We start from the raw sequence: 26,032 nt of genomic DNA, 5'->3' as shown, positions 1-26,032 counted from the left end.
CGTTCTTGGTCACACCCGTGGAAAGAAAAGAAGATATGAGAGAAGCAGCCAGCGACCTTTTACTAGACTCAGCTACCATCAGAATGTAGTCACTGGACTTTATTTTTACTCTGTTTATCCAACTACTCTCTGAGGAACGGCATCTGGGAATCCACAGGTAAGGTAACAGGTCTGTAACAATTCATCGTATATTCTAAACCTCCTCCTTTAATGTCCAGTTTCATTATTGACCAACATTTTTTACAACACAGAGAACATCCCACAGGCTAGGTGGCTAACTCCAAAAGAGGAGTTCCAGAAAGAATTTGCAGTGACATTTCTGAAATGTCAGGAAAGCCTCCCAAACTGAATGCTTTGAGGGAGATACTTTTAAATTACATGTACCTCCTTCTTCTTAGTAAGGTATACAATACACTTCATCTAGTACGTTAACAAGTCATTCTAGGGAAAAAGAAGCCCAGCAAGCTGAGTGTGAGTGACAAAGACTTACCTTCCAGCTCCTCCACCAAACGAAAGGCCAGCAGAGTTCATTCCTGCCAGGACAAAGTAGCCCTTAACCAAAGGAGACTCGTCCATGATGCACCTCATGTCTGGTGTGAAGGTCTCGGGGCAGTTGACCAACTTCATGATCTCCAATGTGTCCAGGTCTGGCATCCTACGCAGGAGGGAGCTCAACAGGGGCTCTGAGCAATAAAAACAGCCAAACAGAGTCCTCAGCTTCAGGGAATTCAAACCTTCCAACTCCTCATACTTTCTAACTCCTCCCTCTCCTTTCATAAAATCTTTTGGAAGAGGTTTTCTAAGAACAGCAACGGGGACATTTATCAGAGAGCAGAGCCCTTGCGGGAATCAGGGAACACACCTATGAGGTGCTTGGCATGCAGACTGACAAAGAAGATGCTCTGGGAAGGAGAGGAGCTATGGAAGAGCAAACACGTTACAGATAAGGGTCTCGAAGGGCTCGGTGCTAAAGCTCTCACAGGGCGCCCGAGGGAGATGCAATGAAGGGCAGGTTCCGTGTGCTGGCATGGCTGCAAAGACAGATGCCCAACCTGTTTAAAGGTGAGTCCATCATCTGGGAGCAGGCCAGTGGGGCAGTGGTCACCAACGACACCAGACTGTGGAGCTGGCTGGTGGGTAAGCTTGATAATTCTCATAATAAAGTAGGTTTACAGTTGTGAGTATGTAAAACACAGAGTTTATTCTCATTTACTTATTTGAATTATAACTATAAATCTACTTTTGCCCACACCTGTATTTTAAAAATATATTAAAGATGGGAGGGAAACTCTTCATATAGACCCTTTCGCATCTTTTATATTTGTAAATGCACAAGTGCCTCCAGGGCCCGGACAGGGAAACCAGTCACCCAGAGGGAGGAGGAAGGAGGTCACCGACGCTCCACAGGAGGAGCAGTGCAGGTTTCCTCATCGGAGTGCTCCAGCCCACACAAAAAACAGTGCCCCCTGACATGGGTTCACTTTGTCCCTAAATAATCTTAAGTCTCTACACCAAAAGTCCCGGAGATAAAAGGTAAATAAGAAAACCAGAGATCCCGCTATTGTTGCTAACTTACCTGACCAGCACAATTGACAAAATACTGGCATTCGATCTGTCCTTTATCTGTCTCCACGCCAGTAACTTCACCTTTTTTGATCATCACGTGAATAACACTTGTCCGGTCATAGATCTGTACACCTGTTCAAGGTAAAGAGTTGGGCATCGATCCTCAGATGGTCCACAATTAAGGCATCTGCAGCAGATTCTCAACTCATAAGAAATACTGAAAAGGCCAGGTCAAAGCGTTAATTTTAAAAAACAAAACACCCCTAAGGACCACACCCTGAGACTGTAAATGAGACTTTCCCCAGGTTAAAAATGGCAGGCAAATTTAATAAGGGACTTTAGTGCACAGTTCAATTCCAGGAATCATAAAAGGGGCAGGGGAGAAAAGTTCAAATAGGACAGCTTACATCCTATCTACCCACATGATGAATCAGTTCATTCAAATTGCACAACTCCATGGACACTGAGGTGTCCTCCCTCGTTCACTCAAACCCGGGACATGATCCGAGCTGTGGATTAAATCCCCAAGGTGTGTACTAACCTTGGAGCCTCTCAGTTCAGGAGGGGAAGGAGTCCCTGAAGTCTGAAGGGTACTAAGCACACTGAATGTCTAGTTGGAGAACTGAAAGTTCAGAGATTGGTATTTAGATATAGTATGTTTACCAGAGTAGTCCAATGACTTGTGCTTAACACAGCCTGAATTTCAGAAAAAGGTTCAGAAGTCATTTTCTACTCACTACCATAGATTACATAGAGCAGAGTACCACTGCATATATGTTCCTTTTATCCCACTAAATTTTTTATAATGAATGATCACTGACTTGGAAAAACAATTCAACTCCCTGAATCTAGGTTTCTTCAGCTGTAAAAGAATGACCCTTATTATAAGATCAAGGACTATATGGAATACTTTCCAAAGATTATAAAAGCCATTATGTTACCTCTCATTCACTTGACAAAAGTCACACTGAGGTTGAAGCACTGCCGACACTAACATCACAGTCGGGGATGAGGACTCGGGGTCATCTGCTGAGTCTGATTAGCAGGTAGTGAACGAACATCTCGAGTAAATGGGCTGTTTTCAGAGGAGAAGCAGGTAATATCTCCCCTTAAATCTAGGTGCACGTATGTCACTTCATTCTTATTTCATGACCCACCAGCAGTCCATGAGTGAAGTGACCATGGCAGGCACCTGCACAACGCGGGACAGGCGGCCTCTCCTTCCTCCTCGGGGCCCTGTCACCTTTCCCTGCACCACTGGTGAACGACCACAGGCGTGAGACGGAGGCTGGTCCCCTTCTCTCGCTCACCTGGCTTCCTCACTGCCCACAAGTACCAAGGAGAAGTCGCGCCTACAAGGTTCCAGATGGTGATCCAGAAAGCAAGCTAAGCTCACTCACTTTACAGAAAAGAACCTGTAACCCTGATTCCTGTGGAATCGCGCCACCTGAGTGATGCAAGGCCGGGCAATGCACTAGTATCTGGCCCAATGGAACAGGAGCCTATTATGTGGACCCTATTCTGACTCAAACCCAGTTAATGTCTGATTCAAGTACCTGTTGCCATCATTAAACCCAACGAAGGGACTGCTTCCTTCCTGTCCTGCCTGTAGCAGCATCTTCCCTAGTAAAAGCCAGAGACTGTGCGGCAGCAGGAAGCACTTTTACCACGTTCACTGGAGAGCCCTGCCCTTCAACAGGAGGCCTGGCCAAGGGCAATGACACCATGGGGTCCCGGCGCCCAGGGCACACCGTGTGAGGGGCAACCAGGATGCATACTGGTCTCACCCAGGCCTGGCCCTGCCATGTGCCCGAGAATACACAGCCTCTTCTTCCAGGACTCTGGATCCTCTCCTGGCATCTCTCTCCTTCCACGGCTATCAAATCCTAGTTACTAGACAATCAGTCTTCCTCTACAATTTACAAATGAAGTTACACTTCTTGACAGTATGAACTATATAAAACGGAAATGTGATAAACCCTTACTTGTGATCAAAATTTCAAATCTCTTTTTCCGGAATGAAAATGTTGTCAGCGGTCACATGATTTCTAAAAGGGCTGGCGAGGTAAACCACACACTGTGCTTAGACTCTTGTTTGAATAGTCTGCTACTGATCACATGGCAGAGCCACTGCAGCCGGCAAAAGACAAAGCTACCACCCTCTGTCAGGATTAGTCTCGAATTATCTGATTCATTTTATGCAATGTCTTCAAAAGAACGACCCTGACATAGGCCAAGTGTGGAATTTCATCACTGGGCCTCGCTATCCACTCACGATGATTAGTGCGCTCACCACATTCTCATCAGCCACCAGAGCAGGCTCCAGGCTGGGCTTCTGCTAATCCGTCACCTTACAACAAACTGACAGCCATTCTTTCTGCCTTCGATCGTACGGGACCATTGTGTAGATGGGTCCTCCTCTTCCTGGGACAGTTCTTACTCACTCCAGAGCTAGCTAGCTAGTCCTTCTCCCCAAGTTACACAGGTAAGGAGAAACGTGTGAATGCTGTAGAGTCAGGAACATCCTTACTAGTGACTGGTACTTCAATGGGTCAAACTCTGATTTAGCTTCCAAGCACCTAACTTAAATTCCTCCTCCTCCTCCTCCTGTAGGAGCCAATGCTGCCACTTACTACACTTCAACAAGTGAAATATACAGGAAATGGCCCAGGAAAACCTTAATATCATAAGAATTATACCATCTGAAAAGGGTCTGGAATGATGATTCAATCTCCTCATTTTAAAAACAGGGAAACAAAGCTTGGCTGGTGTGGCTCAGTGGTTGATCATTCAACCCATGAACTAGGAGGTCAAGGTTCAATTCCTGGTCTCGGCACATGCCAGGGTTGTGGGTTTAATCCCTAGTAGGGGGTGTGCAGGAGGCAGCCAATCAGTGATTCTCTCTCATCATTGATGTTTCTTTCTCTCCCTCTCCCTCCCTCTCTGAAATCAATAAAAACATTTTTAAAATAAAATAAAAATAGGGAAACAAAGACGGCTCAAAAGCAAAATGACTTGCCCAAAGTAATACTCTGACTAGTGGCAGAGCCCAAACTACAACTCAGGTCTGAATGACCACTCACCAGGCCAACTTCTGTGGGACCACACACAGTCCCAGCAACAGAGTCTGGGGACAGGCACACCAGTAAATGGCAGACCCCTGCTTACCTGTTTGGATCCCTGTTTCTTGCTCCAGCTGCTGATACAGTTTGTTTGAATAGTCTGCCATCTTCTGCTCAATGCCCAAGTGCCTGGCAATGCTTATGATGCCTGCACAGAACCTCGTAGAGCCAGCAGCCAGCCTGCAGGATGGATCACAAGGCTGTTAGGTGGACTCATACCTGTGAATGCAGCCAGTTCAAGTTCCAGCTACAGCACTGTTCTGTCTGTCGAAAGATGGAAACACCTACATGTCCATCAACATGACACTGATTTCAAATTTTGGAGTTCACCTACACAGTGGAATACTATACAGCCATGAAAAAGGAATGAGAGCCCGGTTTGGCTCAGTGGAGAGTCAGCCTGCAGACCAAAAGGTTCCGGGTTCAATTCCGGTCAAGGGCAGGTACCTTGGTTGCAGGCTCCTCCCCAGCCTGGGGTCCTGGTGCAGGAGGCAACCAATTGATGTCTCTCTCTCATATAGATGTTTCTCTCTGTCTTTCCCTCTCTTCCACTCTCCCTAAAATCAATGGAAAAATGCCCTTAACTGAAGATTAATAACAACAACCAAAAAATTAAAAACATTTTTAAAAAAAAGGGAATGAGAAAGTTTATATGCTACAATGTGGAATAATCCTATTGAGAAAAGCAAGGCAAGGAACAGTAAGGAATGCTACCGCTTGTATAAATAAATGAATGAACACCCATTACACCAGTACATACTGACGAATACACGTCTGTTTCTATGTGGAGAGAGCATCTGGATCAATACACCAGGAACTTAACTTGCCTTCAGCAAGGGAAACTTGAGGCCAGAGGTCAGAGATAGGGGAGAAATTTTCCCTGGACACTTCTAGAATTTTCTATTCTTTTTTTTTTTTTTTTAATAATTTTCATTTCTTGAAGTATTACAGAGTATTACATATGTCTCCTTTTTCCCCCCCTTTGACATTCCCCCGGCCTCCCCTACCCCCTAGTGTCTTGTGTCCATTGGTTATTCTTATATGCATGCATGTAAGTCCTTCGGTTGATCTTTTTTTTTTTTTTAAATATATTTTATTGATTTTTTACAGAGAGGAAGGGAGAGGGATAGAGAGTTAGAAACACCGATGAGAGAGAAACATCGATCAGCTGCCTCCTGCACATTCCCCACTGGGGATGTGCCCGCAACTGAGGTACATGCCCTTGACCGGAATCGAACCTGGGACCCTTGAGTCCGCAGGCCGACGCTCTATCCACTGAGCCAAACCGGTCAGGGCTTCGGTTGATCTCTTAACCACTACCCCCAAAACCCTCCCCAGGCTTCCCACTGTAGTTTGACAGTCTGTTCAATGCTGCTCTGCCTCTGCATCTACCCGTTCATCAGTCTATACTGGTCCCCATTATCCGTTTCAACCTCACCAGGGCCGTCCCAACCTCACTGGGGCCGTCCCAACCTCACCGGGGCCGTTTCGGCCTAGAATTTTCTATTCTGACTCATGTGAATCTACTGCCTTTCAAGAAATAATAAATTCCTTTAAATCTCCAATTTGTTATAGGCAAAAGCCTAAAACAGATAAGAACACTAGTGGGAAAATGAAGAATTTCAAAAAATCTATGAACTGCCTGGCTGACGTGGCTCAGTGGTTGAGCATCGACCTGTGAACCAAGAGGTCATGGTTCGATTCCCAGTCAGGGCTCATGCCCAGGTTGCGGGCTCGAACTCCAGTGTGGGACATGCAGGAGGCAGCCAATCAATGATTCTCTCTCATCACTGTTTCTATCTCTCTCCCTCTTCCTTCCTCTCTGAAATCAATAAAGATATTTTTAAAATACACACAAAATCACTATGAACTATAGTTAACAATAACGTGTCAATGTTGGTTCATTAGTGAGACAATAATCTTAATACTGGGATGTTAATAACAAGTAAAACTGGAGGTAAGTTATGGGAACTTCCTCCTGTCTTCTCAATTGTTCTGTAAATCTAAAACTCTTTCAAAACAAGTTACTTAAATGAAAAACAAAAACAAATAGAGCAGGATGCAGGCAATTTCATTCTGACTCCTAGAGGGAGCTCTTGGCCCCAGGATTTGTGTTGCTGCCTGACTATAAGAAGGAGAACAGATGGCAAGATGTGCTCTGAACATGAATAAACGCATGCTTCAGACACTTGGTTTGCGGGACTCTGCCAGCTCTCCAAAACCAGGAAACATGAGTTTTAAGCATCACCAAACAGCCCAGTACAGGATTTCTACCTGTGATTCTTCTCATGCTGCTAGCAACACTGATTAGCTAGTGGTGAGACAGTATCACCAAAAGGAGGAGAGGGAAGGAGGGAATCATGCCCAGTGGATCCTTACCTGCCCTGCTCCAAAAGGACAATGTCCTTCCACCCCATCTTGGACAGGTGATAGGCCACGGATGTGCCCATGATTCCCCCGCCACAGATGACCACCTGCGCCTGGGCAGGCAGGGCGACAGAATGCGCCTCGGCCGCTGATGCACCGCTTCTGGCTGAGGGCCAGTTCTGCCATCCTCGGCTGGTTCTTTGTCTCTGGGCCACCGATAGCAACCGGTAAAACATCACGTCTGTCAGCAATGGGAGGCGTGCGCTCACTCAGTCAGGAGGAGTTCCCAAGCACTTGACCTAGACAGAAAAACCAAACATATTTCATTCTACTGTGCTGAGTGCATACGATTCATGAGAAAAAAGGATGAAATAAAAACAATCGTTGTTCATTTAGCAAGTAGGTGAAGACTGGCTGAGTCCCATACATTGTGCTAACTTTGATACAGCAGCGAGCAATAATGAGGAGGTCCCAGCCTTTACTAACTTACATCTGAGAGACGATGAGACTGTATGAGTGTGTATGCGAAAGTGGCGGCAATAAACAAAGTAAGTCACAAAGAGTAACTAATTTTAATACCGTGGTCAGGAAAGAAGGTGACATTGTGAAAAGATGTGACAGACTAAATGGAAGCAGCTACCAGAGTGTTCCAGACAGAGGAACAAGTGTCTAAGGCCCTGATGGGAGACAGACCTTGATGAGCCCAAGCACAGAGAGGAAGCCAGCCTGACCCCAGCGTGAGGAGCAAGGGGCCAGGATCTAGGAGAAAACTGGAGAGGCAGGCAGAAAGCCACTACACACCGCCCTGGATGTGGGGATTTTATTCTAAGTGCCCAGGAAAATACTAAAGGAGAGAACGAAATGATCTGATCTACTTTCCAAGATCAGTGTGGCTCCATGGTGGAGATGGACTGCAGAATGAGAGGAATCGCAGGGATGGGTTGGGAAACTATAGCAGTATTCCAGGGGGACGTCAGGTGGCTTAGACAAGGAGGGGGCAGTGGAGTCAGAGACATGACTAGACCGTTTTGGACGTAGAAATGACAGAACTTACTTGCCAACAAACTGGATGTACATGCAAAGAGGGAGAATTAAGGACGATGCCTATGTGTCTGAGTTAAGCACTTACTGGGCCACTTACTATCGTGTGAAGGAGCAGGAAGGAACAGGGGATGAAGCTGGGATGCTGAGGGTAAGAGAGAGACAAAGAGAAAGAGAATACATTTGAACATTCAACTTTTAGAGTTAAGTACAATATACCCATCTGCATCCATGTGGAAACAGTAAGCAGCAGCTGGATACGCGTGTGTGAAAGGGGAAGTAGGCTGCGAGTCTAGCATATGCACGGTGTTGAAAGCCCTAACATTTTGAGGAACAAAAACTCTGAGACTCCCCAGCATTTAGACTGGAAAGAGAAAGACAGGACTAGACGCAGTGGCAGAATCAGAGTGTACAGACAAAGGCAAGTGACTAAAGAGACGAAGAAGGAGCAGTTAGTAAGGTAGAAGGAAAACCAGGCAGAGGTATCACAGAAGCCAAGAGAGGGAAGTGTTCCAAAAAGTGGTGAACTACAGACAGTGCTGAGGGTGGAGCAGGTGGCAGAGTGTCCACTGGGATCTGACAGCTCCTGATGTCCTCAAGAGGAACATTTTCAGGGAGAGGAAGGCAGGAAATAGACAAGAGCAAATTGGAAATAAGCGAGATGTGGGAGTGGGGACAACTCACAGTTTGCTCTTATGGGGAGCAGAAAAGCAGAGCAGAAGCATGGGAAGAATGTGGGGTACAGCAAGGTTAGCTGGCTGTTTTGTTCTTTAAGAATAGTTTACTGATTTTTGGAGAGAGAGGAAGGGAAAAGCAGGAAACATGGATGTGAGAGAGTAACACTGATCAGCTGCTTCTTGCACGCCCCTCCCACCCCCCACCACAGTGCTTGGGACACCACCCAAGCAACTGAATCACACTGGCCAGAGACGGCTAGCTGGTTTTTTACTTGTTCTTTAACATATATATATATATTTTTAATTCTTTTTTCCCCCCTCAATATATTTTATTGATTTTAGAGAGGAAGGGAGAGGAAGAGAGAGATAGAAACATCAATTATGAGAGGGAATCATTGATTGGCTGCCTCTTGCACGCCCCCTACTGGGGATCGAGCCCGCAACCCAGGCATGCGCCCTTGGCCGAAATCAAACCTGGGACCCTTCAGTCCGCAGGCTCTATCCATTGAGCCAAACCAGCTAGGTCTTAAAATATATTTTTATTAATTTCAGAGAGGAAGGGAGAGGGAGAGAGAGAGATAGAAACATAATGATGAGAATCACTGGTGGCCTCCTGCATGCCCCACACTGGGGACTGAGCCCACAACCCAGGCATGTGCCCTGACAGAGACTTCCTGGTTCACAGGTGAATGCTCACCCACTGAGCCACTCTGGCTGGGCTACTGGGTTTTTTTTGTTGGTGGTGGTGGTTTATTTTTAAAAAAATATTTTTATTGATTTTAGAGAGGAAGGGAGAGGGAGAGACAGAAACATCAGTGATGAGAGAAAATCATTAATCAGCTGCTTCCTGCGCGCCTCCCACTGGGGATGGAGCCTGCAACCTGGACATGTGCCCTTGACCAGAATCAAACCCTCAGTCCGCAGACCAATGCTGTATCCACTGAACCAAACTGGCTAGGGCCTAGCTGGTTGTTTTTTTAAAGATGGGAGCTGTTAAGAATATTTCACAACTAACACCTATCCTCTTCAAACTATTCCAAAAAGTCCAAGAGGAAGGAATCCTTCCAAGTTCTTTTTATGAGGTTAGCATTATCCTAATTCTAAAACCAGATAAAGACACTACAAAGAAAAAGAACTACAGGCCAATATCCTTGATGAACATAGATGCTAAAATCCTCAACAAAACATTAGCAAATCAGACCCAGCAATATATTAAAAATATCATACACCATGATCAAGTGGGATTTATTCCAGAGATGCAAAGCTGGTACAATATTTCCAAATCAATAAGCATGATATATCACATAAACAAATTGAAAGACAAAAATCACATGATCCTATCAATAGACACAGAAAAAGCATTCAACAAAATGCAACACCCATTTTTTATAAAAATTATTAGCAAAGTGGGAATAGAGGGATCATATTTCGACATAATAAAGGCCACATATGACAAACCTACAGCCAGCATCATACTCAATGGGCAAAAACTAAAACTATTGTCCCTAAGAACAGGAACAAGAAAGGGATGTCCGCTTTCACCACTCTTTGTCAACATAGTACTGGAATTCCTATTTACTGTGATCAGACAAAAAGAAGGAATAAAAGGCATCCAAATTGTAATGTAGGAAGTAAAACTCTCATTATTCGCAGATGACATGATATTGTACACAGAAAACTCAAAAAGCTATTAGATTTAATAAATGAATTTAGCAATGTAGCAGGATACAAAATTAACACCTAGAAATTGATGGCATTTTGATACACCAATAATGAATTCTCAGAAAGAGAAACTAAACAATTCTACTTACCATTGCCAACAAAAAATTAAGGTACGTAGGAATAAACATAACCAAGGAGGTAAAAGACTTATACTCAAAAAAGTATAGCACATTGGAAAAAAAAAAGATATAAACAGGTGGAAGAATATACCGTGCTCATGGATTGGTAGGATTAAACATCATTAAAATGTCCATACTATCCAAAGCAATCTACAGATTCAATACAATCTCTATTAAAATACCAATGACAGCCCTAACCGGTTTGGCTCAGTGGATAGAGCGTCGGCCTGCGGACTGAAAGGTCCCAGGTTCGATTCCGGTCAAGGGCATGTACCTTGGTTGCGGGCACATCCCCAGTAGGAGGTGTGCAGGAGGCAGCTGATCAATGTTTCTCTCTCATCGATATTTCTAACTTTCTATCCCTCTCCCTTCCTCTCTGTAAAAAAATCAATAAAATATATATATATATTTTTTTAATATATTTTTATTGATTTTCTACAGAGAGGAAGGGAGAGAGACAGAGAGCCAGAAACATCGACGAGAGAGAAACATCGATCAGCTGCCTCCTGCACACCTCCCACTGGGGATGTGCCCGCAACCCAGGTACGTGCCCGCAACCCAGGTACGTGCCCGCAACCCAGGTACATGCCCTTGACCGGAATCGAACCTGGGACCCTTCAGTCCTCAGGCCGACACTCCATCCACTGAGCCAAACCGGTTCCGGCAATAAAATATATTTTTAAGAAAATACCAATGACAGTCCTAGCTGGTTTGGCTCAGTGAACAGAGCGTCAGCCTGTGGACTGAAGGGTCCTGGGTTCGATTCTAGTCAAGGGCACATGCCTGAATTGCAGGCTCGATCCCTAGTGTGGGGCATGCAGGAGGCAGCTGATCAATGATACTCTCTCATCATTGATGCTTCTATCTCTCCCTCTCCTTTCCTCTCTGAAATCAATAAAAATATATTTAAAAAAAACCAATGACATATTTTACAGATCTAGAGCAAATACTCCAAAAATTTATATGGAATCAAAAAAGACCCTGAATAGCCACAGCAATCTTGAAAAAAAGAAGAACAAAGTTGAAGGGATCACAATACCAGATATCAAGTTTATTACAAAGCCACTGTACTCAAAACAGCCTGGTACTGGCACAAGAACACGCATATACTGGTAGATCAATGGAACAGGACAGAGAACCCAGTAATCGACCCAAGCCACTATGCTCAATTAATATTTGACAAAGGAGGCAAGAACATACAATGGAGCATAGACAGTCTCTTCCATAAATGGTGTTGGGAAAATTGGATAGGTACATGCAAAAAAGGAAACTAGACCCACCAACTTACACCCTACACAAGAATAAACCCAAAATGGATAAGAGACTTAAATGTAAGTCGGGAAACCATAAAAATCATAGAAGAAACTATAGGCAGCAAAATCTTGGGCACCTCTTGAAACAATATATTTATGAAACTAAAGAAAAAATAAACAAAAGGCACTGCATCATAAAAGCTTCTGCACAGCAAATGAAACCATCAACAAAATGAAAAGGGAGCCCACTGTATGGGAGAACATATTTGGCAATGATATATCTGACAAAGGGTTAATATCCAAAGTATATAAGGAAGTCATACAACTTAACAAAAGGAAGATAAATAATTCAATTAAAAAATGTACAAAGGACCTACATGGACACTTCTCCAAAGTGTGCAGATGGCCAAGACACATTGAAAAGTGCTCAAAATCACTGATCATTAGAGATGCAAATTAAAATGACAATGAGGTATCACCTCACACCTGTCAGAATGACTACCATCAACAAATCAACAAAAGACAAGTGCTGGCGAGGACGTGGAGAAAAGGGAACCCTAATACATTAGTGGGAATACAGACTGGTGCAGCCATTATGGAAAACTGTATGATGTTTCCTCAAAAAATTAAATATGGAACTGTCATTTGACCCAGTAATCCCACTTCTAGGAATATAGCCTAAGAAACCCAAAACACCAATCAGAAAGAACATATGCACCCCTATCTTCAGAGCAGCACAATTTACAGTAGCTAAGATCTGGAAACAGCCCAAGTGCCCATCAGTAGATCAGTGTTTCAAAAGGCAGTGGTACATTTATACCATGAAATACTATGCAGCAGTAAAAAATAAGGATCCCTTACCCTTTGAGTCAGCATGGAGGGACCTGGAGCATGTTGTGCTAAGTGAAATAAGCCAGTCAGAGAAAGACAAGTGTCACATGATCTCACTCATATGTGGAATGTAATGAACAAAATAAACTGATGAACAAAATAGATCCAGAGACATAGAAGCATGGAACAGGCTATGGAATCTCAGCAGTAAGGTGGAAGTGGGTGGGTAGGAAGAGATCAAAGAAGTTTTATGCATATATGCATAACCCATGGACACAGACAATAGGGTGGTGAAGACCTGGGGCGGGGGATGAGGGAGGGGTAGAAGGAGTCAATGGGGGGGAAAAGGAGACATATGTAATACTTTCAACAATATAGATTTATTTTTTAAAATATATTTTTATTGATTTCAGAGAGGAAGGGAGAGGGAGAGAGAGATAGAAACATCAATGAAAGAATCATTGATCGCTGAAACCGGTTTGGCTCAGTGGATAGAGCGTCGGCCTGCAGACTGAAAGGTCCCAGGTTCGATTCCGGTCAAGGGCATGTACCTGGGTTGCAGGCACATCCCCAGTTGGAGATGTGCAGGAGGCAGCTGATCGATGTTTCTCTCTCATCGATGTTTCTAACTCTCTATCTCTCTCCCTTCCTCTCTGTGGAAAATCAATAAAATATATTAAAAAAAAAAAAAAAAAAAAACCTCTGAAAAAAAAAAAAGAATCATTGATCAGCTGCCTCCTAAACACCCCACACTAGGGATTGAACCTGCAACCCGAGCATGTGCCCTTGGCCAAAGTCGAACCCAGGACCCTTCACTTTGCAGGCCGATGCTTTTTTTTTTTTTAATATATTTTATTGATTTTTTACAGAGAGGAAGGGAGAGAGATAGAGAGTCAGAAACATCGATGAGAGAGAAACATCGATCAGCTGCCTCCTGCACATCTCCTACTGGGGATGTGCCCGCAACCAAGGTACATGCCCTTGACCGGAATCGAACCTGGGACCCTTCAGTCCGCAGGCCAACGCTCTTATCCACTGAGCCAAACCGGCCAGGGCTTAATAGTATGTTTTTAAATATGTCTCCTCAGGCAAGGGAAATAAAAGAAAAAATAAACAAATGGGACTACTGTGAATGAAAATGTTTTAGCACGGCAAAAGAAACCATCAACAAAATTAAAAGATACCCTACTGATTAAGAGAAGATATTTGTCTATGATACATCTGATAAAGGGTTACTATCCAAAATACATAAGGGACTTACACAACTTAACACCAAAAAGAACAAAAAACAATCTGATTTAAAAATGGGCAGAGGACCTCAATAGACATTCCTCCAAAGAGGACATACAGCTGCCCAAAAGGCATATGGGAAGATGCTCAACATCACTCATCATCAGGGAAATGCAAATTAAAACCGCAAATAGATATCACTTCACACGCCAGAAAGGCAATCCTATCTAATAAAAGAGAAACATGGTAATTAACCATAACTTCGCTACCCTTCCCATTGGCTAATCAGGGCGATATGCAAATTAACTGCCAACTAAGATGGCAGCCGGCAGCCAGGCAGCTGAAGTGAACAGGGTGGCTTACTTGCTCCAGTGATGGAGGAAGCCAAGGTTCCCCGCCTGCCTTGCCGGCCTCTGATCTTGCTCTCTAAGAAACATTGTTGCAAATATAGAAGCTAAACAAAACTCCAGAAACCTGCTTTCAGCCATCAGAGCTGGAGTAAGCAGGACCAAAACAGTGTTACAATTATAGAACCCAAACAAACCCAGATCCCTGCTTTCAGCAGCCGAGGCCTCAAGCTGGAGCCGAGCCTCAGAGCTAAAGCCGGCTCTCAGCTCCAGTGACAGCTATAGAAGGTAAATAAATCCCACAATAAAAAAAAAAAAAGAAGAAAAAAGGAGAGGTTGGGAGCTTCAGTCGCCCGCCAGCCTGAAAACGGCCCTCAACCCCTCACCCAAACTGGCCAGGCACCCCAGTGGGGACCCCCACCCTGAAGGGGGTGTGACCAGCGGCAAACAGCCATCATCCCCTCATCCAGGCTGGCCAGGCACCCAAGCGGGACCCCCATCCTGATCCGGGACACCCTTCAGGGCAAACTAGCTGGCCCCCACCCGTGCACCAGGCCTCTATCCTATATAGTAAAAGGGTAATATGCCTCCCAGCACCAGGATCAGCAGAGCTGTGAGGCCTCCCGAACCCAGGATCAGCGGAGCCGCGAGGCCTCCTGGCCCCTGGAGCAGCGTGACAGGGGGCAGCGCCCAAACCCCCTGATCACCCTGCGGCTCTGTGTGTGACAGACAGCGGGGCCACAACCTCCCTATCCGCCCTGCTCTGTTCCTGACAGGGGAAGGCACCCCAACCCCCTGATCGGCCCTGCTCTGTGCCTGATAGGGGGAAGCTCCCCAACCCCGATTGGCCCTGCTCTGTGTGTGACAGGGGAAGGCGTCCCAACCCCCCCATGGGCCCTGCTCTGTGTGTGACGGGGTAGAGCTGCAACCTCCCCATCGGCCCTGCCCTGAGTGTGACAGCAGCGGCGCCCCAACCCCCTGATGGGCCCTGCTCTGTGGGTGACAGGGGGCGGCGGCCCAACCCCCTGATCCGCCCTGCTCTGTGTGTGACCTGGGGAGCTCCCCAACCCCCTGATTGGCTCTGCTCTGTGTGTGACAGGGTACGGAGCCCCAACCCCCCTAATGGGCCCTGCTCTGTGCGTGACAGGGGGCAGCGCCCCAACCCCCTGATCGGCCCTGCTCTGTGGGTGACAGGGGGTGGCGCCGCAACCTCCCCATCGACCCTGCCTTGAGTGTGACGGGGGGTGGCGCCCCAACCCCCCAATCGGCCCTACCCTGAGCGTGACTGGGGGTGGCATCGCAACCTCCCGATCCGCCCTGCTCTGTGCATGACAGGGGGTGGCGCCCCAACTCCCCAATTGGCCCTGCTGAGCCCAACCAGGGCCTGCACCTAGGAATTGGGCCTGCCCTCTGCCACCCGAGAGAAGGCCTAAGCCAGCAGGTCGTTATCTCCCGAGGGGTCCCAGACTGTGAGAGGGCACAAGTGGGGCTGAGGGGCACCCCTCCCCCGCCAGTGCACAAATTTTTGTGCACCGGGCCTCTAGTAATCAATAAAACAACAAACAACAAGTTTTGGCCAGGACACGGAGAAAAGGGAACCCTCCGGCACTGTTGGTGGGCTTGTAACTTGGTGCAGCCACAATGGGAAACAGTATGGAAGGTCCTCAAAAATTTGAAACTAGAACTACCACATTACCCAACAATTCCACTTCGGGGTATTTATACAAAGAAATCCCAAGTACTAATTTGAAAAGATATATGTCCCCCCCTATGTTCATTGCAGCATTATTTACAATAGCCAAGATATGGAAGCAACCCAAGGGTCCATCGATAGGTAAGTGGATTAAAAAAATGAAATCTTGTCATTGCAACAACATGAATGGACCTAGAGAATATTATGCTAAGTAAAATAAGTCAGAAATCAAATACCATATGATTTCAGTTATATGTGGAACCTACAAAAATAAAACAGAAACAAACTCATAGATACAAATTGATAGTTGCCAGATGGCAGAAAGGTTGGGGGAGGGGAGAGGAGGATGGGTAAAAAACGGAAAGTGATTGCCCTGGCTGGTTTGGCTCAGTGGATAGAGCGTGGGCCTATGGAATGAAGGGGCCCAGGTTCAATTACAGTCAAGGGCGCATGCCTGGGTTGCGGGCTCGATTCCCAGTGTGGGGCAGCCAATCAATGATTCCCTCTCATCACTGATGTTTCTCTCTCTCCCTCTCCCTTCCTCTCTGAAATCAATAAAAATATATTTTTTTAAAAAAGGAAAAGTGATTGCCCTGATCAGTTTGGCTCAGTGGATAGAGCGTCAGCCTACAGACTCAAGGGTCCCAGGTTCGATTCCGGTCAAGGGCATGTACCTTGGTTGCGGGCACATCTCCAGTAGGGGGTGTGCAGGAGGCAGCTGATCGATGTTCCTCGCTCATCGATGTTTCTAACTCTATCCCTCTCCCTTCCTCTCTGTGAAAAATCAATAAAATATATTTTCTTTAAAAAAGGAAAAGTGATTAAGTAGTACAAATTGCCAATAATAAAAATTGTCACAGGGATGTAAAGTACAGCACAGGGAATATAGTCAATAATATTGTAATAATTATGTATGGTATCACATGGGTACTAGACTTATTGGGGTAATCAGTAAGTTACATGTTTAATCCGAAACTAATGTAATATACAGGTGGGGCTTGTTGGGCCTCGCTGTGCCCCGCCTCTGCCTCAGCCCAGGTGAAGGCGGTTTGGAGGCGTCTCCTCTCCAGGCCCCGTTGGAACCACAGCCTCAGACGCAGTTAATTTCTGCACGTGCCACCGGGACGGCCGAGGTGGCGGCAGCCCCGCTGGAGTGTGGGAGGCGGGGTTCTCTCCACCCTCAAGGGTGTGTATAGGTTTGGCCCCTCGTGGGTCTGTTAAAAAAAAAAAAAAAAAAAGTCAGTGCCCAGCCAGTGTGGCTCAGTGGTTGAGTGTCCACTTACAAACCAGGAGATCAGGGTTCGATTCCCCGTCAGGGTACAAGCCTGGGTTGGGGGCTCGATCCCCAGTGTGGGGCCTGCAGGAGGCAGCCCATCAATGATTCTGTCATCACTGCTGTTTCTCTCTCTCCCTCCCTCTCCCCTCCTCTCTGAAATCAATAAAAATGTTTAAAAAACAAAAAAAATTACAAAGAACAAGTCAATAATGAGGTGAAAGTAAAAATTTGTTTAAAGTGGATACGACTGTGAGGAAAGGAAGGTACCAGAGTCTATTCTAGTAGAAAGCTTGATAGCAGAGGAGGTAAGGCCAGTAGAGAAGAAACTGAAGGTAAATAAAACATATAATCACCTTTAAAATAAGTTACATTACAAAATATAAACTGACTGTATAACACTTTCTGCTGAGAGGAGTAATTTCTGCTGAACAGCTTCCGTACTGGGCTGGTTCAGATCTGCTCACACCAACAAGAGCTCCAACTCCCTCTGAGCTGTTCCTGGGACACAGCCTCGTGCACACGGCGCTGCGGGCCCCACGGAGGCCCGGGGAGCATTTCCCACACCTGCCTCCGCACAGGAGCCACCTGGGACACTCATTCACGCACTCCTTTACACACTCACACTCACACACACACACACACACACACACTCCCCCGCTCCCCCTCTGGAGGGTCTGAGCCTCCTGGTTCGGGGCGCTGTGTTTCTCAAACGAGTGAGCCAGGTGATCAGGCAAGTTTAAGAAATCAGTACAAATCCCTGGCACCGGAAAAGGGTGCCCCTTGGGCCGCCTCACCCGACCCCCGAGCCCCGCTGCCTCCTCGGCGTCGGGCTCACAGGCCGGGGCAACATGGACTTGAAGATTCGGGGATCAAACCCGAGCGCCACCCGCATCAGACCCGAGGGGACCGACGGGAGCCGCCGCCGGCCTCGGCGTCCCCAGGTGCCTGCCCCGCAGGGCGCTGCGGAGTCCGACCTGCGAGCCAAGCCCAGGGGGCCGCACGTCCCACGCGGGACCACGCCGCCACCTGCAGCGGGGAGACCGGGCGGGACGCCTCCTCTGCGCGGCGGGGCGGTGCGAGCCCGAGGCGGGGAGCCAGCAGCGAGGTCACCCCGCGCGCGGGGAGCGGGTGCGCGGCAGCCGCTGACGGGTCCCCGAGGCCGGGACAAGCTCCGCCGGCCCGAGCACCGCCGCGGAGACCGAGCGAGACCAGGCGGACCCCCCCTCTCGCCCGGGCCCGCGGCTTCCCGGGAAAACCCGGCAGAACCGACGGGAAACCAGGGGCCGCCGGGAACAGCCCTGAGCCAGACCAGAGCGGAAAGAGGCGCCGGGGTCCCGGGGGCTAAGGCCGCGCGGACGGGGACGTCAGAGCGCCCGCCGCCGTCTCCTCACCTCACGGCCCCACGGGCTCCGCGCTCAGCAGCCCCCGGCGGGGGACCGGCAGCAGCCTCCACGGTCACCGGTTCGGGGCCGGGAAGGGGGTCGGGGGCCGGGAACGGGAGGGGGTGGGGCAGAGGGCCGCGACCTTCCGCGCTTTACGGCCCCGAGCGAGGGGACGCCGCGCGTGACCTCCCCCGCGCGCACGCGCGCCATGACGTCACCGCCGCGGCCCCGCCCCTGCACGTGGGCTTGTTGGGCCTCGCTGTGCCCCGCCTCTGCCTCAGCCCAGGTGAAGGCGGTTTGGAGGCGTCTCCTCTCCAGGCCCCGTTGGAACCGCAGCCTCAGACGCTGTTAATTTCTGCACGTGCAACCGGGACGGCCGAGGTGGCGGCAGCCCCGCGGGAGTGTGGGAGGCGGGGTTCTCTCCACCCTCGAGGGTGTGTGTAGGTCTTGCCCCTCGTGGGTCTGGAACCCCAAACCACTCTAATCCAAGGCGTTAAAGAGGCTTCTTGGTTTGACAGTCGCCTTTTTTCTTGGAAGTCTTTCGGGTCTTCCAGGGCGAGGCTCTAGCTGAGCTGATCGGAAATCTGGTTGGCTGTGCTGACTCCCTGGAATGCAGGATCAGAGGACTCGAGCTCCAGGCCGCATTTTATTTATTTATTAATTAAATATATTTTATTGATTTTAGAGAGGAAAGGAGGGGGAGAAACATCAATGATGAGAGAGAATCATTGATTGGCTGCCTCCTACACGCCCCCCCCCCCCACTGGGGATCGAGCCCCCAACCCAGGCATGTGCCCTTGGCCAGAATCGAACCCTGGACCCCTCAGTCCGCAGGCCGGCGCTCTACCCATTGAGCCAAACCAGCTAGGGCCCTGGCCGCATTTTACTCTGCACCGATCCAGCTTGTCTGGGCCAGAGGAAAAGGGATCCATCACCACAGGATCTTCTGAGAAGTATCCCCCGTACGCTCCCTTACTATCACGTGGCCCCATTTCTTCCCTTTATAGAACTACTAGAGGCCCTTGCAGGAATTCCTGCAGGGGTGGGGTCCCTCGGTCTGGCCAGCAATGGGGGCCGATGGGGGCCATCTCGCCCAGTCCGGATCTGCCAGACCCCAGCAGCAAGCTAACCTACCGATGGAAGTGTCTGCCCCCTGGTGGTCAGTGCATGTCATGGCGACTGGTTGAGCAGTGGACCAGTCAGTTGGACACTTAGCATATTATGCTTGTATTACTTAGGATGTAAAGTATCTGTGTTTGCTGATTGTATTTCCCACTGCGTGCAAGCCCTGCCCTCTCACGGCAGAACCTTAATCAAATGCACAGCGGTATTCTCAACATTTAGAACAGTGTTTGGGCCATTGCCCAGTAAATATTTCTTTGAATGAATAGCATTTTTTAAAAATATTTTTTATTGATTTCAGAGAGGAAAGAGAGAGAGTAACATCAATGATGAGAATCATTGATCGGCTGCCTCCTGCACTACCCCAATTAGGGATGAAGCCTGCAACCTGGGCTTGTGCCCTTGACCAGAATCGAACCCAGGTCTCTTCAATCCGCAGGCTGATGCTCTATCCACTGAACCTAACCAGCTTGACTGAATGGGTAGCTGACCCTGAGTATTGGGCCATACACACAAGTTCAGTGCTTTGGAGTCAAGCCCATGTCACCACAAGCCAGTCTTGTTTTATCGATGTCATCTTGCGGCCAGGTGTGCTGTTGGGTGATAGGGTTCAGCAGTGCACAAGAAACAGGGCTTCTGCCTTTAGGAGTGGCAGTACAGTTCCAGGACCCCTGTGTACCATGCCAGCCCACAACCTGCATACTTTATATGCACTTTAGCTAAAGACTTAAAGCTTGGGGTCACCTACCTGGCCCCCCAAAAAAGAAGAGGTGTTAAACTTACAAATCTGAGGTATACTCTTGGGGAAGCCTTTGCTGATGCCCAGATGTGGCCATTTCAGTAAAAAAGAACTTCACAGGTTTTCTTGATGAATCAGTCATCTGGCCCATGCCGTGTCCATGCACAGGAATCTGGGGAAAACCTGGCTGTAGGAAATGGTGGGTGAAGTGATATTTCATGTGCTAATTACATTCTGTTTGCATGCAGAAGGCTGTGAACAAACTGTATAGATTTCTGCCTGCTTCCTCGCCTGTCACCTTTTGGGCCTCCGCTTTCAAATGCTAAGGCCAAAAGCTCCTTTCCTTGTCAGTGTTGACTTGTACTTTGTAGGCTCCCATAAGCACCAGTGCTCTGTTTTTTCAAGAAGATGAGTGTTTTAGGCTTTTCTTTTTCCATAAAATGTCAGAATTATTCCTTGGGTGATTATTGACTTCCCAGGGCAAAATTACACATTTCTCATGGGCCATTTTTCTCATGGTATTTAGATGTAGTTATTTTTATCCTTTGCAATCCTTCTGCCTTCTCTTTTCTGTCTCTCAAGGACAGAAATTACGAGAGGTGGGAAGGATGTTTTTAGCACCTGTTTCAAAAGATCTAAGCCAGGAATCCCTTTGCACACCAAGAACGGGGGCTTGGACCACATCTTTTCTCCACGCCAGTTCTCGTGCCTTACACTCCAGAGTGTCCCGTGGTGGGTGGAGACAGGAGGGAGGCAAAGGTAACTCCATTTCAGGCTGAGGGTTCCTTCACCCGCTCACCTCTCCTTCCCCAGAGCAGGTGGGTGTGGGTAGAGGCTGCCCCAGCTCGTCTCAGTGAGGGTTCTCCAGCAGCACACTCACACCTTCCTCTCCGGTCAACTCTCGGGGTGTGTCAAAGCGCCACTGCAATGATTGTCAAGTGCATTAGCTCATTATCCGCACCTATAACTGTGCAGTCTGTCCCGCCCCTTTCTGTCCCTTTGTTGTGTAGCGTTAGCAGGTGGTCCTGAAGCCATTTGAGGCACTTAGGTAAACGGGATCTTCTCTCAAGGGCCCCGCTGACAGGCACAGGGTGACCGAGCCTTTCTGCCTCCATGAACACGGTATCAACGTTGTGCACTGTATTTCTATCAAGCCGGACTTCAATTAAGTTTTTCTTTTCATATTACCAGGTTTATAAACAAATAAACAGACACTTTAATTACTCTTACCATGTCCATGAAATATTCATCTGTATGTGTTTGCCATCACAAAAGATAGACATAATATATAACACTTGTGTTGCCCTAGCCAGTTTGGCTCAGTGGAGAGAGCGTCGGCCTGCAGACTGAAGGGTCCCAGGTTCAATTCCAGTCAAGGGCATATGCCTGGGTTGCAGGCTCAATCCCCAATAGGGGGTGTGCAGGAGGCAGCCAATCAGTGATTCTCTCTCATCATTGATGTTTCTATTTCTCTCTCCCTCTCCCTTCCTCTCTGAAATCAATAAAAATATATTTTTAAAGAAACAACAACTTGTGTTACGGAGTGTAAAAGAGAATTTGGAAACCTAGATAAAATAGATACAGGCATTATGCAGTGGTGGCCTGGGTGGAGAGAGAAAGCCTCTGTTCCTTCTTCTTAAGTTACCACGGCTGCCACTGGGTTTGACATCCTGTCATGCTAGAGGAACTACATGGCATGTCTTATGTCTCAAAGCTCAGTGTGGCTAGGTGGTTAGCATGTTGGCCCATGCACCGAAGGGTCACAGGTATAATTCCCGGTCAAGGGCATATACCTGGGTTGCAGGTTTGATCCTGACCCTGGGGTACATGTGGGAGACAACCAATCAATATATCTCTCTCACATCAACGTTTCTCTCTCTCCCTCTCCTTTCCTCCCTCTCTTCCACTCTCTCTAAAAATCAATGAAAAAAATATTCTCAGGTGAGGATTAACAAAACAAAACTTGGAATGTTAAAACAGGGCAAAGTAACCTTTGAACTGGGCCTAAAGTAACCTTGTTTTCCAAATAATTATTTGCAAACATAACAAGAAAGCAGTCATTATGACTAGTGGACTGTAAATTTAAGACACTATTTAGAATGACTATCACTGTTATGTTATCTGCACCAATAGAAATTTCTGCCTTCTATTGATGTAGTTATTCCCCTTCCACTTCTCATAAATACACATTGCCTTTGCTTCCTAAATAGAAAACTGTTAGAGTGTCTGCCTCAATCAGTGTATCCCAAATAGTTATTCTTTATTTTTAAAAAATTTTTATTTAAAAAAATGTTTGTTGCCTCTCATTTTGAAAGGCATTTTTTATTTTTAGGTTATCAAATGAATTGGAAAAAATAGAAAGCAAAAGCTCATCTGTGAAATGGGGCTAAGGCCCTAGTCTGCTTATGTAGCATTAGCTAGAGTTCGATGTTTATTTAAAGGTGTTTTTTCTCTATTGGTAAAATTTACTTATAATGAAAAACATGCATGTTCTATTTCCTTTTTTATACAATTTTTTGAGGACATAGTGACATATGTGTGCTTTATTATTTTTAAAAATATATATATTTTTATTATTGACCAGAGGCCCGATGCACGAAATTCCTGCAAGAGTAGGCCTTCCTTCCCCCGGCTGCCGACTGCCAGCACCGGCTTCCCTCTGGTCTGGAAGGATGTCCGAACTATTAGCATATTACACTTTTATTATTATAGATTTCAGAGAGGAAGGAAGAGAGAGAGAGAGAACCATCCATGAGGATCTGCTCTGGGGATGGAGCCCGCAACCTGGGCCTGTGTCAGGACCAGCAACTGAACTGTGACTTCCTGGTTCATAGGTCGACGCTCAACCACTGAGCCACACTGGCCGGGGTGTGCTTTCTTCTTTTTTTTCCCCCACATGAACATGGATTACACGTTTAATGCAGACCCAAAGCCGGACACTGGTAGGGGGTGGGCTTTACTTACATTACAGATTCTCTTCATGTCAGATCACAGACGGGAGGAACCGAATGTGAAGATTACTCGCAGCAGCCCATGTTAACACAGACTCCCTAGAGGGGCAGGGAAAGCGGATCCATTGTCGCTGGGGCTCAGTGTGGGGGCAGAATAAGCAGGTGCAAGGGACACAGGAAACCGCGCACCTTACCAGTCACTCAAGGTTGATTTGATTGTTCCGAGGAGCACGATGACCCCTGAGCTCCCCCAAGTGCTGCGGCTGAGTGTAGCCGTCTGGCCACACAGCCCAGACGTGCTTTATCTTTAAAGCAATGCTTTTACATTTTGCCCTTTTATTTTTATTTATTTTTTTATATATTTTTTTATTGATTTTTTACAGAGAGGAAGGGAGAGGGATGGAGAGCTAGAAACATCGATCAGCTGCCTCCTGTACACCCCCCACTGGGGATGTGCCCGCAACCAAGGTACATGCCCTTGACCGGAATCGAACCTGGGACCCTTCGGTCTGCAGGCCAACACTCTATCCACTGAGCCAAACCGGTTCCGGCCATTTTGCTCTTTTAAAAGATACAACCTCTTGCTTTTCCTCTCCGCCTTTCCTGGGGGTCAGGGTTCACGCTCTCTAATGACAGCCTGTGAGGGGTGTTGAGGTGAAGCCACGGGCAGCTATCTGCGGTGGATCAGTTAGAACAGCCCTCCTGGCTGTGGTTTCCGGTGCCACACCCGGCAGTGCTCACTTCTCAGAATCTTCTTTTCCCTTCAAAGTGTAATCGAATCCATTGCACTGCTGCTCCTGTGAGTACTTTGGGACCTTCTAGGATTATGCTGCTGCTGTGTCATCGAACACAATCTGTTCCGCCCTCACCAGACAACCGGATGCCCCACACTGAGCTTTTTTTTTTTTTTGGCTTAAAACAGCAGACATTTATTTTTTCACAGTTGTGGTAGCTAGGTGTCCAGGATCAAGGCGTTGTCAGGGTTGGTCTGTGGCAAGGCCTTTCTCCTTAGCTTGTATGGGTTTGCTTTCTTCACGGTGTCTCTCGGGAAGCCCACACTGAGCTCTGACGTCAGGGGTAGAGGGGGATTCTGTCTTTGTTTCCTGTGTCTCTTACCATGCTCCGCTAAGTGGCTGCACTAACTAACCTCTTCAGGAAGACTCCAATACCACCACCACACTCTCCCTTCCCTCACCACTGGCTCTCAATCCTCACTGCGTCCCAGGGAAAGTCTGTCCTGGTTGGTCAATTTCTGCTTAATGTTAGTTTGAAACAATTGAGATAATACAAAAAAATTTAAATTAAAAAAATATACATTGAAAAGTCACCCTCCATTCTTGTTCTCCTGAGTAACCTGTCATTTTTAAACAATACATATATATTTTATTGATTTTAGAGAGGAAGGGAGAGGGAGAGACAGAAACATCAATGATGAGAGAGAATCATTGATCGGCTGCCTCCTGGATGCCCCACACCAGGGATTGAGCCCGTAACCAGGGCATGTGCCCCTACCTGGAATGGAACCGCGACCTCCTGGTTCATAGGTCAGTGCTAAACCACTGATGTTTCTATCTCTCTCTCCCTTCCTCTCTGAAATCAATAAAAATATATTTTTTAAAAATACTGATTTTCTAATGCATGCATATAGTATATCCCTCCATTTATTTACATTTTCTTTAATTTGTTTCAATAATGTTATGTAGATTTCATTATGGAGGATTTCCATATATTTCGTTAGATTTATCTCTAGGTATTTGACATTTTTTGATGCTATCATGAATGATTTTTTTGTTTTGTCTATTTGTAGATGATATGCAGAAATACAATTTATTTTCAATATCCAGTGAGCTTGCTAAACTCATTTATTAATTCTAATAGTTGATCCATTTTAAAATTTACTATACATACACCATCAGGTTGTCTATAAATAATGAAAGTTTTCTTTCTTTCTAGTAGTATGTGTTTTTAAAAACAACCTTTTTTGAAATATAAAAGGCATACAAGAAATCTATGGTATTTTAAAACACCAATAGTGAACTTACAGAAGAGACATTAAAGAAACAATCCCATTTATCATTGCACCAAAAAAATTAAGATACCTAGGAATAAACTTAACTAAAGAGGTAAAAGACCTGTACTCAGAAAACTACAGGACACTGAAAAAAAGAGATAGAAGAAGACATAAACAGATGGAAGAACATACCGTGTTCACGGATTGGTAAAATCAACATTATTAAAATGTCCATACTACCCAAAGCGATCTATAAATTCAATGCACTCCTCATCAAAATACCAACGGCATATTTCACAGACCTAGAATGAACTCTCCAAAAATTCATCTGGAATAAAAAAAGACCCCGAATAGCTGCAGCAATCCTGAGAAAGAAGACCAAAGTAGGAGGGATCTCAATACCAGATATCAAGCTGTTACAAAGCCACAGTTCTCAAAACTGCCTGGTACTGGCACAAGAACAGACATATAGACCAATAGAATAGAATAGAGAACCCAGAAATCAACCCAAACCACTATGCTCAATTAATATTCGACAAAGGAGTCAAGAGCATACAGTGGAGTTAAGACAGTCTCTTCAATA

General features: G+C 46.6%; 1 protein-coding gene across 8 annotated transcripts in view; it reads right to left on the bottom strand.

The window, feature by feature from the left end:
• Nucleotides 1-18,780, bottom strand: part of LOC138997015 (pyruvate dehydrogenase phosphatase regulatory subunit, mitochondrial-like) — a 28,085-nt gene extending 9,305 nt beyond the window's left edge. For 6 of the 8 annotated variants that reach the window (XR_011468882.1, XM_070398373.1, XM_070398374.1 and 3 more), the window contains exons 1-5: nt 18,636-18,780; nt 7,068-7,354; nt 4,735-4,868; nt 1,577-1,698; nt 491-683 (exon numbers count right to left, since the gene is read on the bottom strand). Coding sequence is in view for 6 of the 8 variants with exons in the window: in XM_070398373.1 (XP_070254474.1) it covers nt 672-683; nt 1,577-1,698; nt 4,735-4,868; nt 7,068-7,291 (492 nt within the window). In the remaining 2 variants the exon portion in view is untranslated. Of the gene's footprint in view, nt 1-490; nt 684-1,576; nt 1,699-2,507; nt 2,642-4,734; nt 4,869-7,067; nt 7,355-16,928; nt 17,183-18,635 lie in introns of all 8 variants that reach the window. The other 2 variants (XR_011468881.1, XM_070398377.1) reach the window with 2 other exon arrangements.
• Between the last annotated feature and the right edge of the window lie 7,252 nt (nt 18,781-26,032).

Source organism: Myotis yumanensis, unplaced genomic scaffold, assembly GCF_028538775.1.
Source record: "Myotis yumanensis isolate MYYU_CA2020_CCGP unplaced genomic scaffold, mMyoYum1.0.hap1 SCAF_18, whole genome shotgun sequence".
Lineage (NCBI taxonomy): Eukaryota > Metazoa > Chordata > Mammalia > Chiroptera > Vespertilionidae > Myotis > Myotis yumanensis.
The sequence above is the reverse complement of the archived record's forward strand: the minus strand, read 5'-3'. Positions and strand labels throughout refer to the sequence as shown.